Source organism: Canis aureus, chromosome 10, assembly GCF_053574225.1.
Source record: "Canis aureus isolate CA01 chromosome 10, VMU_Caureus_v.1.0, whole genome shotgun sequence".
Taxonomy (NCBI): domain Eukaryota; kingdom Metazoa; phylum Chordata; class Mammalia; order Carnivora; family Canidae; genus Canis; species Canis aureus.
In genome coordinates this window covers 52836661-52849838 of record NC_135620.1, presented here as the reverse complement: position 1 = coordinate 52849838, position 13178 = coordinate 52836661, and the positions used below count along the sequence as shown (strand labels likewise).

The 13178-nt window shown below is 47.4% G+C and overlaps 2 protein-coding genes across 18 annotated transcripts in view; one reads left to right on the top strand and one right to left on the bottom strand.

Moving 5' to 3' along the window:
* DNAI1 (dynein axonemal intermediate chain 1) overlaps positions 1-13178 on the bottom strand; it is a 123912-nt gene that overhangs the window by 56968 nt on the left and 53766 nt on the right. The window contains exon 1 of one of the 12 annotated variants that reach the window (XM_077912330.1): positions 3341-3586. The exons of 9 other annotated variants lie outside the window; for them this stretch is intronic. In XM_077912330.1, the coding sequence (XP_077768456.1) occupies positions 3341-3370 (30 nt within the window). In that variant the 5' untranslated portion in view covers positions 3371-3586. Of the gene's footprint in view, positions 1-3340; positions 3587-13178 lie in introns of those variants that run through there. 2 more of the 12 variants (XM_077912334.1, XM_077912335.1) reach the window with 2 other exon arrangements.
* The window catches only part of FAM219A (family with sequence similarity 219 member A), a 50953-nt gene continuing 41506 nt past the window's right edge, over positions 3732-13178 (top strand). The window contains exon 1 of one of the 6 annotated variants that reach the window (XM_077912350.1): positions 3732-4199. In XM_077912350.1, coding sequence (XP_077768476.1) covers positions 4140-4199 — 60 coding nt within the window. In that variant the 5' untranslated portion in view covers positions 3732-4139. The remainder of the gene's footprint in view (positions 4200-13178) is intronic. The other 5 variants (XM_077912353.1, XM_077912351.1, XM_077912349.1 and 2 more) reach the window with 5 other exon arrangements.

Genomic DNA, 13178 nt, shown 5'->3' with positions numbered 1-13178 from the left:
GGAGGCTAACTTGTTCATTTACTTCAGGTCTTTCTCAAATGCCACCTTTGTCAGGCCTTCTCTGATGACTATATTTAAATCATAATCTTCTGGTTTCCTGAACTTCCTACTCCATTTCCCTGCTTTATTTTAATCCTTGATACCTATAAGCATCTGATAAACCATATATTTTACTTATTTATTTATTGACAATTTACCTCCAACTAAAAGGTAAACTCCATGAGAATAGGGATTTTGGTTTGATTTGTTTAGTGCTATATCACCAATACCTAGAACAGTACCTGGTATATAGTAGGTGATCAATAAATAATTGTTGAATGAGAATGACAATTTATATTATCAGAATTATTGACCTCTTAAATCTCTAATGCCCAGCTCTTGAGGCATGGGTATATGTGATTCAAATTTGAATCATTCATAGCCCTACTGCCAAAGCAGATATAAACATGAACCCAGAACCAGAACATGCTTCTACAAGTGACATTTTCTTGTTATTACTCCCCACTAGTCTCTTCATCCCAGGCTTACCCCTTCCTATCCCTCAAACACTCAGATCAAAACTTCTAAAGAACAGCTCCAGACATTCAGAACTCATATTCAATTCATGTTCAGAATTTAATATATTCCAGACATTGTGCTAGGTTCAGGGGACTCGTCAATGAATGAGACAGACATGATCTTTGCTATCACTGAGTTTATAGTCTCAGGGGGCTACCCTATCCTGCCTCCAGAAAGGAAACTTAGGGAAGCCTTGGTGGCGCAGCGGTTTAGCGCCGCCTGCAGCCCAGGGTGTGATCCTGGAGATCCTGGATCGAGTCCCATGTCGGGCTCCCTGCATGGAGCCTGCTTCTCCCTCTGCCTGTGTCTCTGCCTCTCTCTCTCTCTGTCTCTATGAATAAATAAATAAAATCTTTAAAAAAATAAATAAAAAAAAGAAAGGGGACTTAATCCCTTATAGAATATGACAACCAGGCTGAGACCTGATGTATGGCCAGGAAATGAAGAGACGTGAGGCAGAGTGGCATGGAACAGGTGGCAGCAGACAGAAATGATTATACCAAGCAGGTAGAGGAAACAGGAGTTTCAAAGGCCTAGAGGAGAGGAGTGTGTGGATGTCACCTTCCAGGAAGTGAGGGCAGTTCAGTGTGCTGGGACTGTGGAATTGTCACAGAGCGATGGTGGTATTTGAAGTAGGGTTGGTAGAAAGGCTAGACCTTGCAGGCCAAACAAAACAAGTCAGACTTTTGGGATTTTATCCTGAGAGCAAGAGGAAGCCATTGAAAGGTCTGATCAGTGGAGTGAGATGAACAATGGAGTTAAACTCTTCTCTGTCCCCTAACAAGCTCAATCCTGACCTTCCCTCTCCACTACAGGCATCCAAATCATAGATACCTCCTTCCTGAAGCTTTTCTGCCGCTTCAACCTCCACGTCTCTCTTCCTGCCAGCCCCAGGGATCCCATCCTCTTTTATCTTTGTGTGCCTATGTTCTGTCTCCCCCACGGGACTGAGTTTCCAGAGGAAAGGAGTAACTTCTCAAACCTTTCTAGACTGTCCCAAGCCCAGCTCACCACTGACTCAGATTGCCCTTTGCTGAGACAAGAGACTGAAGAGTACAACCTAGCACAACCCAACCTTTTCTAACACCCACACACCAATATTTACACAATAGTAAAACAACTCCTCCCTCTAGAGGGCAGCGCTGATGTGTACAGAGCCAGTTGACCCAGGTTTCTGTTTTCTGTCTGTTGTCACCTCTCTCTGCTCTCAGTGAAACTAGCCTTTAATGTCTCCCCTAATGGGCTGAAGAAACTGACCCCAAGCTTGTTCAAACTATAAGTGCTAGAAAAGATAAATATAATCTGCAGTGACAGGAAGAAGCGGTTACCTGGGGGTAGGGGGCTGGGGAAAACTGACTGGGAATGAGGCACAAGGAAATTTGGAGGTAGAGGAAGTGTTCTATATCTCAGTTGTGGTGGTGGCTCACAACTGTATACATTTTTCAAAATTTGTCAACATGTACAACTAAAATGTCCATCTCACCATATGTGAATCAGACATCAGTAATGCTGAATTTAAAACAAACTTCATGTAAATTAAGTCAGTAGGCCCAAGTACAACACACTGAGTTTCAAAACACAGCTCAACCCCAACATAAAACTAGGGCGTGGCCATGCAGTAATAGCAGCCTCTTCAACGTTGCTGAGATTTAAGAAAGATGAGTCCACTTGCTATGGAAGGCCAAAGAAGCAAAGTAGCAAAGGCTAATAAAGAGAAGGCCAGACCAAAATATGTAAGGTCACAAACAGGATGGACACAGGTTTGCTCTCCAAACCTCAAAATACCTACATCTGAATGAGGGAAATTTAGAATAAATAAATAGAAGTCCTGCTTCACAAACCTAGAAACTGCATATTAGCTACACAGTGATAACTCATAAAGGGCTTGGAAAAGTGAATTCTTAAAGGACTGAGTGGCAACCACAGAGGGATCCTTGAGAAGCCAGGTCTTACCTCACCTTCTATCAAGAGTGATGCTGGGGGTGAAAATAGAACTCTGTACTTGGTGGTTGAAGGGGCCAACTCTTGGGTTTCCTATGAGAAGGAATGACATCTGGCCAGGTGGCAACAAAGACCCAATGTTCACATGGCTGAATGGGTCACAGGACTGGTCCAGGGGCTCAGAGCAGAGAGAGACATATGAGGTTCCAGAAATAGTCAGGGGCCAGTGTTTGGGGTGTGCAGGTGTGTGAGGTAGGGGCGTGGGCAAGAATGAGAGAAAGGTCTCTCTCCTCTTCCTCTTTACCTGATCTCTCTCTCCTGAAAAGTCACCCAGCACAGAAAATCTAAGCCAAATTCCTGTACATAATCTGTTCTGTCTGCTGTACAATTCTCTTGCACTCCTTCTGTGGGTTCTCAAAGGCCTGTGTCCCCACCTAGCCCAGCACTGGGAATCCAGCAAAGGTCTAGAAAAAGAGTTTCTTTGGAACAAGAATGTGAGGGCAATGAGGGACACATGAGTCAGGGTGGGGGTTAAGGAAGACGGGTTGGTCAGAAGGGTTTGCGATATGAGTGGAGAGAGGAAATGGAAAGATGAAAGGAGGACAAGTGAAAGGGAAGTAGGAAATAGTGGGTCAGGGGCAGTGTGGGAGAGGGAGCTAGGATTAGAGGGAGAGAGGACAGGGTTAGAGGTCAGTGGGAACACAGGCCAGGGGTCACAGGGAGAGAGAAGTTTAAGGGTCAACAGAGAAAGGACGATGAAGGATCAATAAAAGTATGATCAGTGGTCATTGGTGGAGAAGGGCAGAGGTCGTTGGGAGAGAGCAGTCGGGGTTTGTGTTACCTGCCTACGAGGCGGCTGTTTCTGGGGCATCTTGATAGACGCAGGAAACACCTCTACACTTGGAACACCTACAAAATGCTCTCTTTCCTGAGGACAAGTAGTTTGTCCCCTCGATCACGCACAGGAAATCTGGATTCTTTGTCACTCAAATTCCCAATCGCAGGGGTTCTTTGGGGACAGCCTTCGTTGTGGGTCCCCGCGCCCTTGCAGTATAGAATCTGCTCCTCCCTGACGCGGTTGCCCAGCAACCAACCGTTAGCCAAGGCGCAGGCGCCGCTGACGCCCCCTCCCGGCTCGAGGGAGAGGCGGGGCTGCGCGCTCGGGGAACCTCCGGCTCCACAAGACCCGCCCCCTCAGGAATAATACGACCCGCGCGCGGCAGCTTGCATTAGAACTCCCGCATGTGGGAGGGGCTAGAGCAACCAGGCACCGCCTCCTCATGAATAATGCAAGTTCAGGCGGTGTCCCGGACCCGGAAGTGGAGTTGCCGAGTCACCGCAGTGGCTGAGCTGCTGACAGGAGGCGGCGGCGGAGGAGGAGGCGAGGCAAGACCTGCGGCTCGGCCCGGCCACAGCCGCGGTAGCACTAAGGCGAGCCCACGGAGCCACGCCGGTCTTAGCCAGCAGGCGAACCTCCCGCCCCTCGCCCGTCCCTCCGTCTGTCCCGACACTTGCCCGCCCGACTCGTCCCGGGCGGCCTAGTCTGCACCGCCCACCCGACTCCTGGGGCCGCCGCCCCGCGCGGTCCCGTCGGCGTCCCTGGCCGCGCCCGGCCCCTGGCCCGCTCGCCCGCCGGCACCATGATGGAGGAGATCGACCGGTTCCAGGTGCCCACCGCGCACTCGGAGATGCAGCCGCTGGTGAGGGGGCGGGCGGCGGGCAGGCCAGGACCGGGAGGGGGCGCTGCCCGAGGGCGAGGGAGGGAATCAGGCCCTGGTGACTGCGGAGGGGGCGCCTTGGGATGGGGCAACGCGAGCCTTGAAATCGCATCGCCGGGGGAGGGGGGCTTGCAGGACGAGAACACAAGAAACCCGTGGGAGAATACGCGGGGTGACAGAAAGGGGCCTGTAAAGGCTCAGGGCTCTGTCAGCAAAGACAGGCCAAGGGAGCTTCGGGGAGGACCGTCGGTCGGAACGTTTGGGGCACAATGGTGCACACTGCTAGGGGAGGCCCTTAACTGGGAAAGGAAGGGAACTGTCTTGGGGCCCCGCCGCCGGCAGGCCCTGGGGGCTGCGTTGAGAGGTGAGGAGCCGCTTAGCCCTAGAGGCCTGTGATGCTCAGAGCGGGGGAGGGGGCCAGGAGCAATTAGGCTAAAAGGGACTGGGAATAGACTGGCAGAGGAGGAAGGGGGCCATCCCTCCAGTTAGCTGGATACGGATGGGAATGCGGGTCTGGGGCCGAGGGGGTCGGTGCAGGACCCCTGAATGCTGTTCTTCTCCGGAGGAGAGCGCAGGGAGTCTTAGGCGTAGGGGGTTGCTAGAGCCGGAGTCGCGGAGGAGAGAGCACCGCGGGGAGGTGGAGAAACAGGGGCGCGGATGAGACAGCTCGGGAACCGACAGGAGAGGGGGCGGGGTCGCTCTGGAACCGCCTGTGCCCACCCTTTCGGAAGAGCCCCCAGCATCTTCGGCCTACGTGCATTGAGTCTTTGCTGGGCGCCCATCCTGCTGCCAGTCCGCGGTCCCGGAGTCTGGGAGGAATGATGTCATCGTTGCCGGCGCGAAGGGGATGGAAAGGGGAGGGCGACGCGGGCGACCGAGGCCAGTCGTGGGGAGACCATGCGCGGTGGCCACCGCTCAAGGGGGCTGCCTGACGGGCTTGTTCATTCGGCGGTGGGCAGCGGGGCGAGAGGCGCCGCCAAGGCCTAGGCAGCTGGTACAGGGAGAGGGGGAAGGGAGGGAGTGCCCAGCTCTGTTCACTTTTCCATCTCCCTTCCTCCTTGGAACCCGAGCGGGAGCTGGAAGGAAGGAAACAGGGCAGGCCAGGACCCTGAAGGTGTGGATGCCCTATTCTCTGAGCTCTGCTGGAGCTAAACAGAGCTCTCCAAAGCTTGAAGATCTGGAGCTCCCTAAGGCTCCTCCTTCTATGTTAGGCAGAGAGGTGAGGAATAGGTTCTATTCCTAGGCCCTTGGGCCCCTGGCTAACAGATGTGCTTTGTAGCTTCCTGAGCAAGTAGTTAACCATTACAGCAGACCAGACAGATCTTGGCAGGGACCCATCACCCACTCTAAGCCACACCTTTTGGGGGAATGGTAGACAGAATCATTAGGAACCACCTAGCAGGAGACAAGTGGCCTTTTCCCCTTTTTGTGATTACTTAGTTCTAGAAGCCCAAACAGAGATTTACAATAGCAGGAGATGAGTGGCCTTTTCCCCTTTTTGTGATTACTTAGTTCTAGAAGCCCAAACGGATTTACAAAAGTATACCATAATATTAAAGTGGGGAAAGAGATCCTGATGGACTTTTTTCCTAGCCCGATGCCATCATTGGAATATTTTGGGGCCAGAAAATCCTGGTGAGAAGTCTGTCCCACGAACTTGAAGAACTTTAGGCTGGCTGAAGAGAACATTCCTTTCTAGATTATCTTTCCAGCCTGGCTTGTCAAACTAGATTGCCCTTCCAGTTCTAACCATCTAATCAAGAATCAAAAGGGAGGGTGGATGAAGTAGGAGGAGGAGGTCCAAGTGAGTCAGGAGAAGAAAGCAATGAGTTGGTTCTTGCCTCCCATCTGGGGTTCCTAAGAAGGTAGGCAGTAGTTGTCCAAGGAAAAGGGGGAAGGAATGGTGTCACAAGGCCTTCTTAGTTGTCCTTGGTGCCTTTATTATCACCTGAAGTTCTCAAGGATAGTTTGAGTGAATAGTGACCCCAAAAGACTCCTGAGGTGCTTCTGGTCTGTGTGACTCTGGAGTAGAAATGTTTATGCAAGGAGGCACTTATCAGAAAAGCTGTGCCTGCCTTCAGACCCTCTCCTTGAAGGCTAAAGGAGCCCTTTGCTGCAGGAGGATACTTTGTTGAGGTTAATGAGAGCCTTTTGGAAGTGGCAATACAGTCATCCTTCCATTTGGAGGCATAGATGTTGCCCTATAGATCTCTACCTCTTGACCTCTGTTCCCAGATTGAAGTTTAGAGGATCCTCAGAACTCCTTAAATGCTCTGTGTATTACTGAGACCATCAGACTCTTGGGTGGAGTTTCTGGAAGAGCCTTTGTTTCAAGGCATAAGGAATCAAAGTGGTATACCACAGAAGAGAAGGGCAAAGTGGCTCTTTAGAGGTATTTGGGTAGACCATAAAAACTAGGGTCCCAGGCTTGGACTCAACTGTGACCTATTTCATTTTTTGCCTTTTTTTTTTTTTTAATTGAGACCTCTAGGAAGTCTCTTCTCTTCTCTGGACTCAGTTTTCTCATTTATCAAACAAAGACAGACTATCTCTTTAAAATTTAAACAATAGCCCCTCACCCTGTCTTCCCAGGAATATCATAGGGAGCTAATATCACTGTTTTAGCTAATTTATTCACCAAATATTTATGTAGTATCTGCTCTGTTCCAGATATTACACTAGGTATTGGGGACACAGTAGTTAGCAACACAGATACAGTTTGGTAGAAGTTTTATTGTTCATGCTCACTCCTTCGGTGAGAGCCCCTCTGAGGGCAGAGTGGGGGCTGTCTCCATTAGCCATAATGGAAACAAGACAATGCTGATATCAGCATCTGGCCCACACTGTACCAATAGAGGCCTGTTACAGGGACTCCATCATTAAAGAACCCTCCCTAGCCTATAGTGGTTGGAAAGAATCCAGAGGGCATTCTTTACTTGAAAAGCTCTAGTTCTAGGGGAGAAGATTTTTATTTTTTTCTTATTTACTTGAAAGAGAACCTCAAGCTTAAAAAGGGGGCCTAAGGGAGTGGCAGGAGCTGGGAGAGAAGGCACAGCCAGCAGATCTGGGTGTTTCTAAGGTGCTAATTTAAGCATTAGTTCTCAGCTAAGTGGGAGGAAGAGGAAGAGATCCCTGCCCTGTTGTTGCTGCTGCTGTTGCCACAGCTGCATGGAGCCTTCTGTCTGGGGTGGGAGTTTGCCTGAAAGGAGTGGCTTCCCTTCTTTTCCCATCACAATTATTTAATTGGCCTGGCTGCATCTCAGCAGCTGAACCAGGCCTGGGCCTATCACTGAGAGCTCCCCAGGGTCTCTTCCTGTCTCCTTATGAAAGGAATGAGAACTCCTCTTGGAGACATAGTCCCCATGCTCCACTCCTGCTGTGTTCATCTCCTAGACAATCCTGAGTGTTTCTGAGCACTCAGATTTTCCTGAAGAAACTGCCAGAGATAGGCACACTTTGTACTCAGTTCTGTGTCCCAGCCACACATGCACCTCACTGATCTAGGGAAGCTCCCAGATGTCCAAGGCTCTCTGTAGAGCAGTTGGGTTGAATTTGGGCTATTGTGTAAGTGAGCAAGCAGGAATAGGTTTTCTGGCCCTATTTGTTCGGCTGGTTTGTGCAGCCTCACAGTCTATGTCTTCTCTTTGGCTGCAATTGGAGAGGAAGAGATTTGTTGCAAAAACAAGAACAAAACAAATGGAGCTTTTAAGGACTTAATTATGTCAGGCAAACATCTTACCTCTTGTGTTTTCAGAACCTAAGAGACCAAAAAAAAAAAAAAGAATACGGCACCAGATGGGGTCTTTGTATGTCTGAAAGAAATGCTAGTCTGTCCTCCTTGAAACCCGTATTATCCATTAACTCATTTGTTTTGTTCATGAGCATATGCTCATTTCTGGGTACTTTAAGGATAGAGACAAGTGAGATTTCTCTAATAGGTGGCCAGGAAAAGGATGGGCTCAAACAGCTATAGGAAGCTTTTAGATATATGTCAGGGGAGAGTGAAAATCAGTGGAGGGTGCTCCTGAGAAATAGTGACACTGCCCTTGGGAGAAGATGAGGAATGCTGAAGTTTGACCCCCTTTGACCACATGAGTTTGGAAAGATATCTCAGACTCCTCTTGCCTGTTGACACTCGGAGATGGGGATGGTCAAGGCAGTAATTCAGTGAGTAGGCCACAGTAGCTCCTGAAAGTGGCAGAGAGAACATTGTAAAGATAGCAGGAACCCACAGTGAAAAACTGACCTATATATATTCTTTAGTCTGGGAGCCTTAAGTCACCTTCTTGTAATTAGATGGCTTTTCAGTTTAAGGGTAAATTCTCCTAGTGGGTCCATGTGGCTTATGACCCAGTAGTATTTCTCAGGTTCTGAGAAGAGGCATATCCTTCTCTCTCTTCCAGTATTGCAAAGTGAAGATCAGGTTTGCTCAGGCCTCCCCTTTCTCCATTACTACTCCTCTCTTCAGTCAACAAACACTAAGAAATGACTTTCTGCCAGATGTTGTGCTGGGCTTAATAACACAGAATCTTACTTGCTTCAGGGATACACACAGTCAGGATGGACTGAGGTAATGCAGGTAATGAGCACTGCACGAAGTAAGAACCAGACCAAGAAGGGCCAAAGGAAAAAGGAAGTGCTCTCATCAAGTGACCAGGGAAGGCTTCACAGAGGAGATGCCGCTGAACTGGTGCTTAGATGAAGACTAGTAGCTTGGCAGATCAAGAAGATGAGGTGAGGGCAAGCATGCCAGCCAAAGAGCATGGAGAAGAAACAATTGAATGCATGAAGGGTTTAATTAAGGGAATAGCATGATCAAATTTGAGTTTAGGACTATCACTCTAGTAGCAGATGAGAGATGGGAAAAGGTGAGATTGGAGGGTGGAAAACTAAAATGGAGGTGGTGCAGTAAAAATCCAGGAAAGAGATGATGAAAGCTGATACTAAAGCAGCAAGAAAAGAGGGATCCTTATACAGATACAAATAAAATAGAATAGGCAGTATATGGTACCTGTTTGGAGGTTTGGGGAGAGGTAGGGAGTCAAGGATGACTCCCACGTTTCCGGGATGGATATCTGGAAGGCAAGAGGCACCATCACGACCCCAGGAAATTGAGGGGGGCTGTTTGTGTACTTCTTGGCTTCAGGGACTGCTTATATGGGAGAAAGCTGCTGTTTTTTCTTGCTCTGCTTTTGAAACCGCATTCTTGGGGTTATGAGGGACTCAGGAGTCCTGGAAAGTCCTGTCAGAGTGATACTGGCCCCCAACAGCCTCAAATAGGATACTGAGAAGCGTACTCACCTACCAGTGACTACTTTTCCCCTGAAACCTGCTTTGATGAATGCAAGTGAATTGGTGGCAACAAGGAGCCAGTGGTGCTGCTTTGTTGTTGTTGTTGTTGTTGTTGTTGTTTCCCAGCAGCACTTTGATGAAGGAATAATAAAATCCTTTGTTGGCTAAGAGAGTGTTTTTATGTTGCAGTTTCTGGCCTGGCCTTTTACCATCATCCTGGTTAAGCTTATAACGATTTTCTCTCTAATTGGTTGAGCTGGGCTCTTGTACTGATTTCTTTCTTTCTTTTTTTTTTTTTTCTTCTTTAAATATTTGATTCATTTATTTATTTGAGAAAGAGAGAGAGCGTGTGGAGAGAGGAGCAGAAGCATACTCCATACTGAGCCCCACATCAGTCCCAGGACCCCGAGATTACAACCCAAGCTGAAATCAGGAGCTAGATGCTCAACTGACTGAGCCACCCAGGCACCCCTCATTGATTTCTTTTAGGATAGATGTGTGAGTTACTGCTTCACCTGCAAGAGTCAGAATGAAAAAGGATACATAACCCTTCTTCTCTGATGGATACCAGCCTGGAAAGCTCCACTTGGTATAGAAGCAGTTTCCAGGCTGCTGTCTTCCAGGCAAGGTGTGCCAAGGGAGCAGGCTTCTGGAGTGAGATTGCTCAGAGGTGACTTGTCTTCTTAAAGGCTCTAAATTCAGCCTTTTAATCAGGGGCTTCCATGGGTAGTTGGGTGTCAAGCTGAATCATTTCCAGCCCCCTGCTGCTTTTGACTGACTGCTGCTCAGAGTAAAAAGAAATGGAAAACAGGGGCACCTGGATGGCTCAGTAGATGAAGCATCCAACTTTTGATTTTTGGCTCAGGTCACGATCTCAAGGCCAGGAGATTGAGCTGTGCATCAGGTTCTATGCTCAGCATGAAGTCTGCTTGAGATTCTCAATCCCTCTTCCTCTGCCACTTGCCCCCATGCTCTCACTCTCTCTCTCTCAAATAAATAAATTTTTTAAAAAGATTTTAATTTATTTATTCATGAGAGACACAGAGAGAGAGGCAGAGACATAGGCAGAGGGAGAAGCAGGTTCCCTGCAGGGAGCCCAATGTGGGACTCGATCCCAGGACCCTAGGATCACAACCTGAGCCAAAGGGAGACATTCAACCACTGAGCCACCCAGGCGCCCAATAAATAAATTTTTCATAAAAGAGAGAAAGAAAAGAAGAAAAAGAAATAGAAAACAGAGCCTTTTTCGCTTGAATCTGATTCACCTCAAGGACTCTTCTCAACTTGAAAGGGCAGATGGAGCCTTGTATCTAGAAAGGATATAGGAGACTTATCTTCTTGGGCTTAGCTGCTTCATGCCTTCCAGCAGACCCTGGGAGAACAGGTGCAGGGAGGCCCAAAGGGAACAGGAAGAGGAGAATCAGGTTAACAGTAGATACCCAGAGATGCTGGCTGAAGGAAGCAAGAGGCGTGGCTCAGCAGGCTCTCAAGTCATTGTTTCCTAAGGAGATTCTACTGGGAATGTGGCCATCTGGGCCAGAGAAAGGAAGGAAGGAAGGAGGCAGAGCTGGGCCTAGCTTTGTATCTGGCTCTGTGCTGGAGTTCAGAAATTGGCACATGACCCAAAGCTTCACTGTGGGGCAGCCAAATGAACTCCTGAGCTCTAGAAAGGGACTCTGGAGTGGGAAAGTCCACTAGAAAGGAGGCCAGAAGGTCTGGCCTTGGGGACTGGTAGACAGGGGCCAGTAGGAGTTCAATCTAGGTCTTATCTTCTTAGGAGCTGGTTCAAGGAGATATATATTTGTTGTTGTTGTTGTTGTTGTTGTTGTTGTTGTTGCTGTTGTTATTCAGCGATGTCAAATTGAGGATCAGTTGGTTGTGGTTCTTGAGGATCAATTTTAAGTTTCTATGATGATGATGATGTGTGTGTAAGCATAAGAGGGAACTAATGGCCAGAAAGGGTATTTGACCATTCTAACCCTGAGGAGTGTAGCTATGCCAAAGGCCACACCCAGGCAGAGGTGAGTCCAGCTACTGTGGTACCTGATCTAGTTTTACCTGTTTTCACCACCAGACTCTTGGCTGTCATAACCAGAGTCTACCCCAACTATTTAGAAGAGGTAATTTAAGATTTGTTGAATTAACTTCATCTAAATCATATGAGAACCATATATATTTTACTATGTAGTTAACTTAAACTTAATTATATACAAGTTATAAATGATTTATAGTTCCCCATATTAATTCTGAATTTTATCCTTGTAAAGGAATTGGTGAAGCCCTCAGCCAAGCATGGCTTAGATGAGCATTTCCTATAGTATAATTCTTAGAAACATTGATCCTTTGAGATACTTTATGGGAATAAAAAGGATCTATAGACAAATTCCTTTGGGAAACACTACATACTCTATCCTATCACAATGTTTAATAGTGTTTTAAAGGCTCTGAGTAGTCCTGCAATATAGACTTTCCAGCTTTGTTTAACCCAGTGTTTCACAAGCTTGTGTAACTGTGGAACCTTTTTTCATGTTTCATCTATTAACATCATATAGAACCAATGTGGTTTACGGAATATTCTTTGGAATGCTTTTGTCTTAGAAATTAGTCTCTCAGGACACCTGGGAGAAGTAAGGCATCTTACTTTTGGTTTCAGTTCAGGTCGTGATCTCAGGGTCATGATTGAGCCCTGCGTGGGGCTCCATGCTCAGCATCCAGTCTGCTTGGGATTCTTTCCCCTCCTCTCTGCTGTTCCCTCTGCTCTCTCTTTCTCTCTCTCTCTCATAAACAAACAAACAAATAAAATCTTTTTTTTTTAAATTTATTCATGATAGACATAGAGAGAGAAAGAGGCAGAGACACAGGCAGAGGGAGAAGCAGGCTCCATGCAGGGAGCCTGATGCGGGACTCAATCCCGGGTCTCCAGGATCACGCCCTGGGCCAAAGGCAGGCGCTAAACCACTGAGCCTCCCAGGGATCCCCTAAAATCTTTTTTAAAAAAGAAATTAGTCTTTCTTCTGATTCAGTCTAGATTTATAGTCTTCTCAGTTCTTTTGAGCCTGTTTTATAACCCATACCATTTTGCCCCATGCTAGTCTGTAATGGGATATTGTTGCTTTGTGTCAGGGTCTGGACTTATTGCTATCAGTAGGAAGTTCTTAGTGAACTTGGGTCGATGTAAAAGCAAATCCATTGTACTGTGTCAAGTTTTTCTCATGATAATGTTAAAGGGGTTTTACTTCCCTTTAATTCCCTCTACTAAATGTTGGTCTGGTGAAACCAGTATTTTTACCATTAACCGTTTTTTTTTTTTTTTTTGACAGCTTCATTGAGATATTGAGACATAATTCACATACTGTACACTTTACCCATTTAGTACTTTACTTTGAATCTTTGTGTGGCTGCTGCTAGCCTCAGTCCTGTTTCTCCTTTGTAGCTTTGGGCTGTGCTCTGCCCTTTTGTGTTCTGCTACATAGGAAAGAATATAAAGATTATAGTCATCAGAAAGAAATCTCTCATCAGAGGGAATCTTATCTCAATTGGGATTTAAGCAGAAAAAATGATTCCCTGATTAGGTAGGTGCCTCAACACTTCCTCTGTAGTACCATTAAATGTGCCCCCTGGTCACAGCAGATTAGGAGGCGTTCCCACATAATCATTTTACACTCCCTA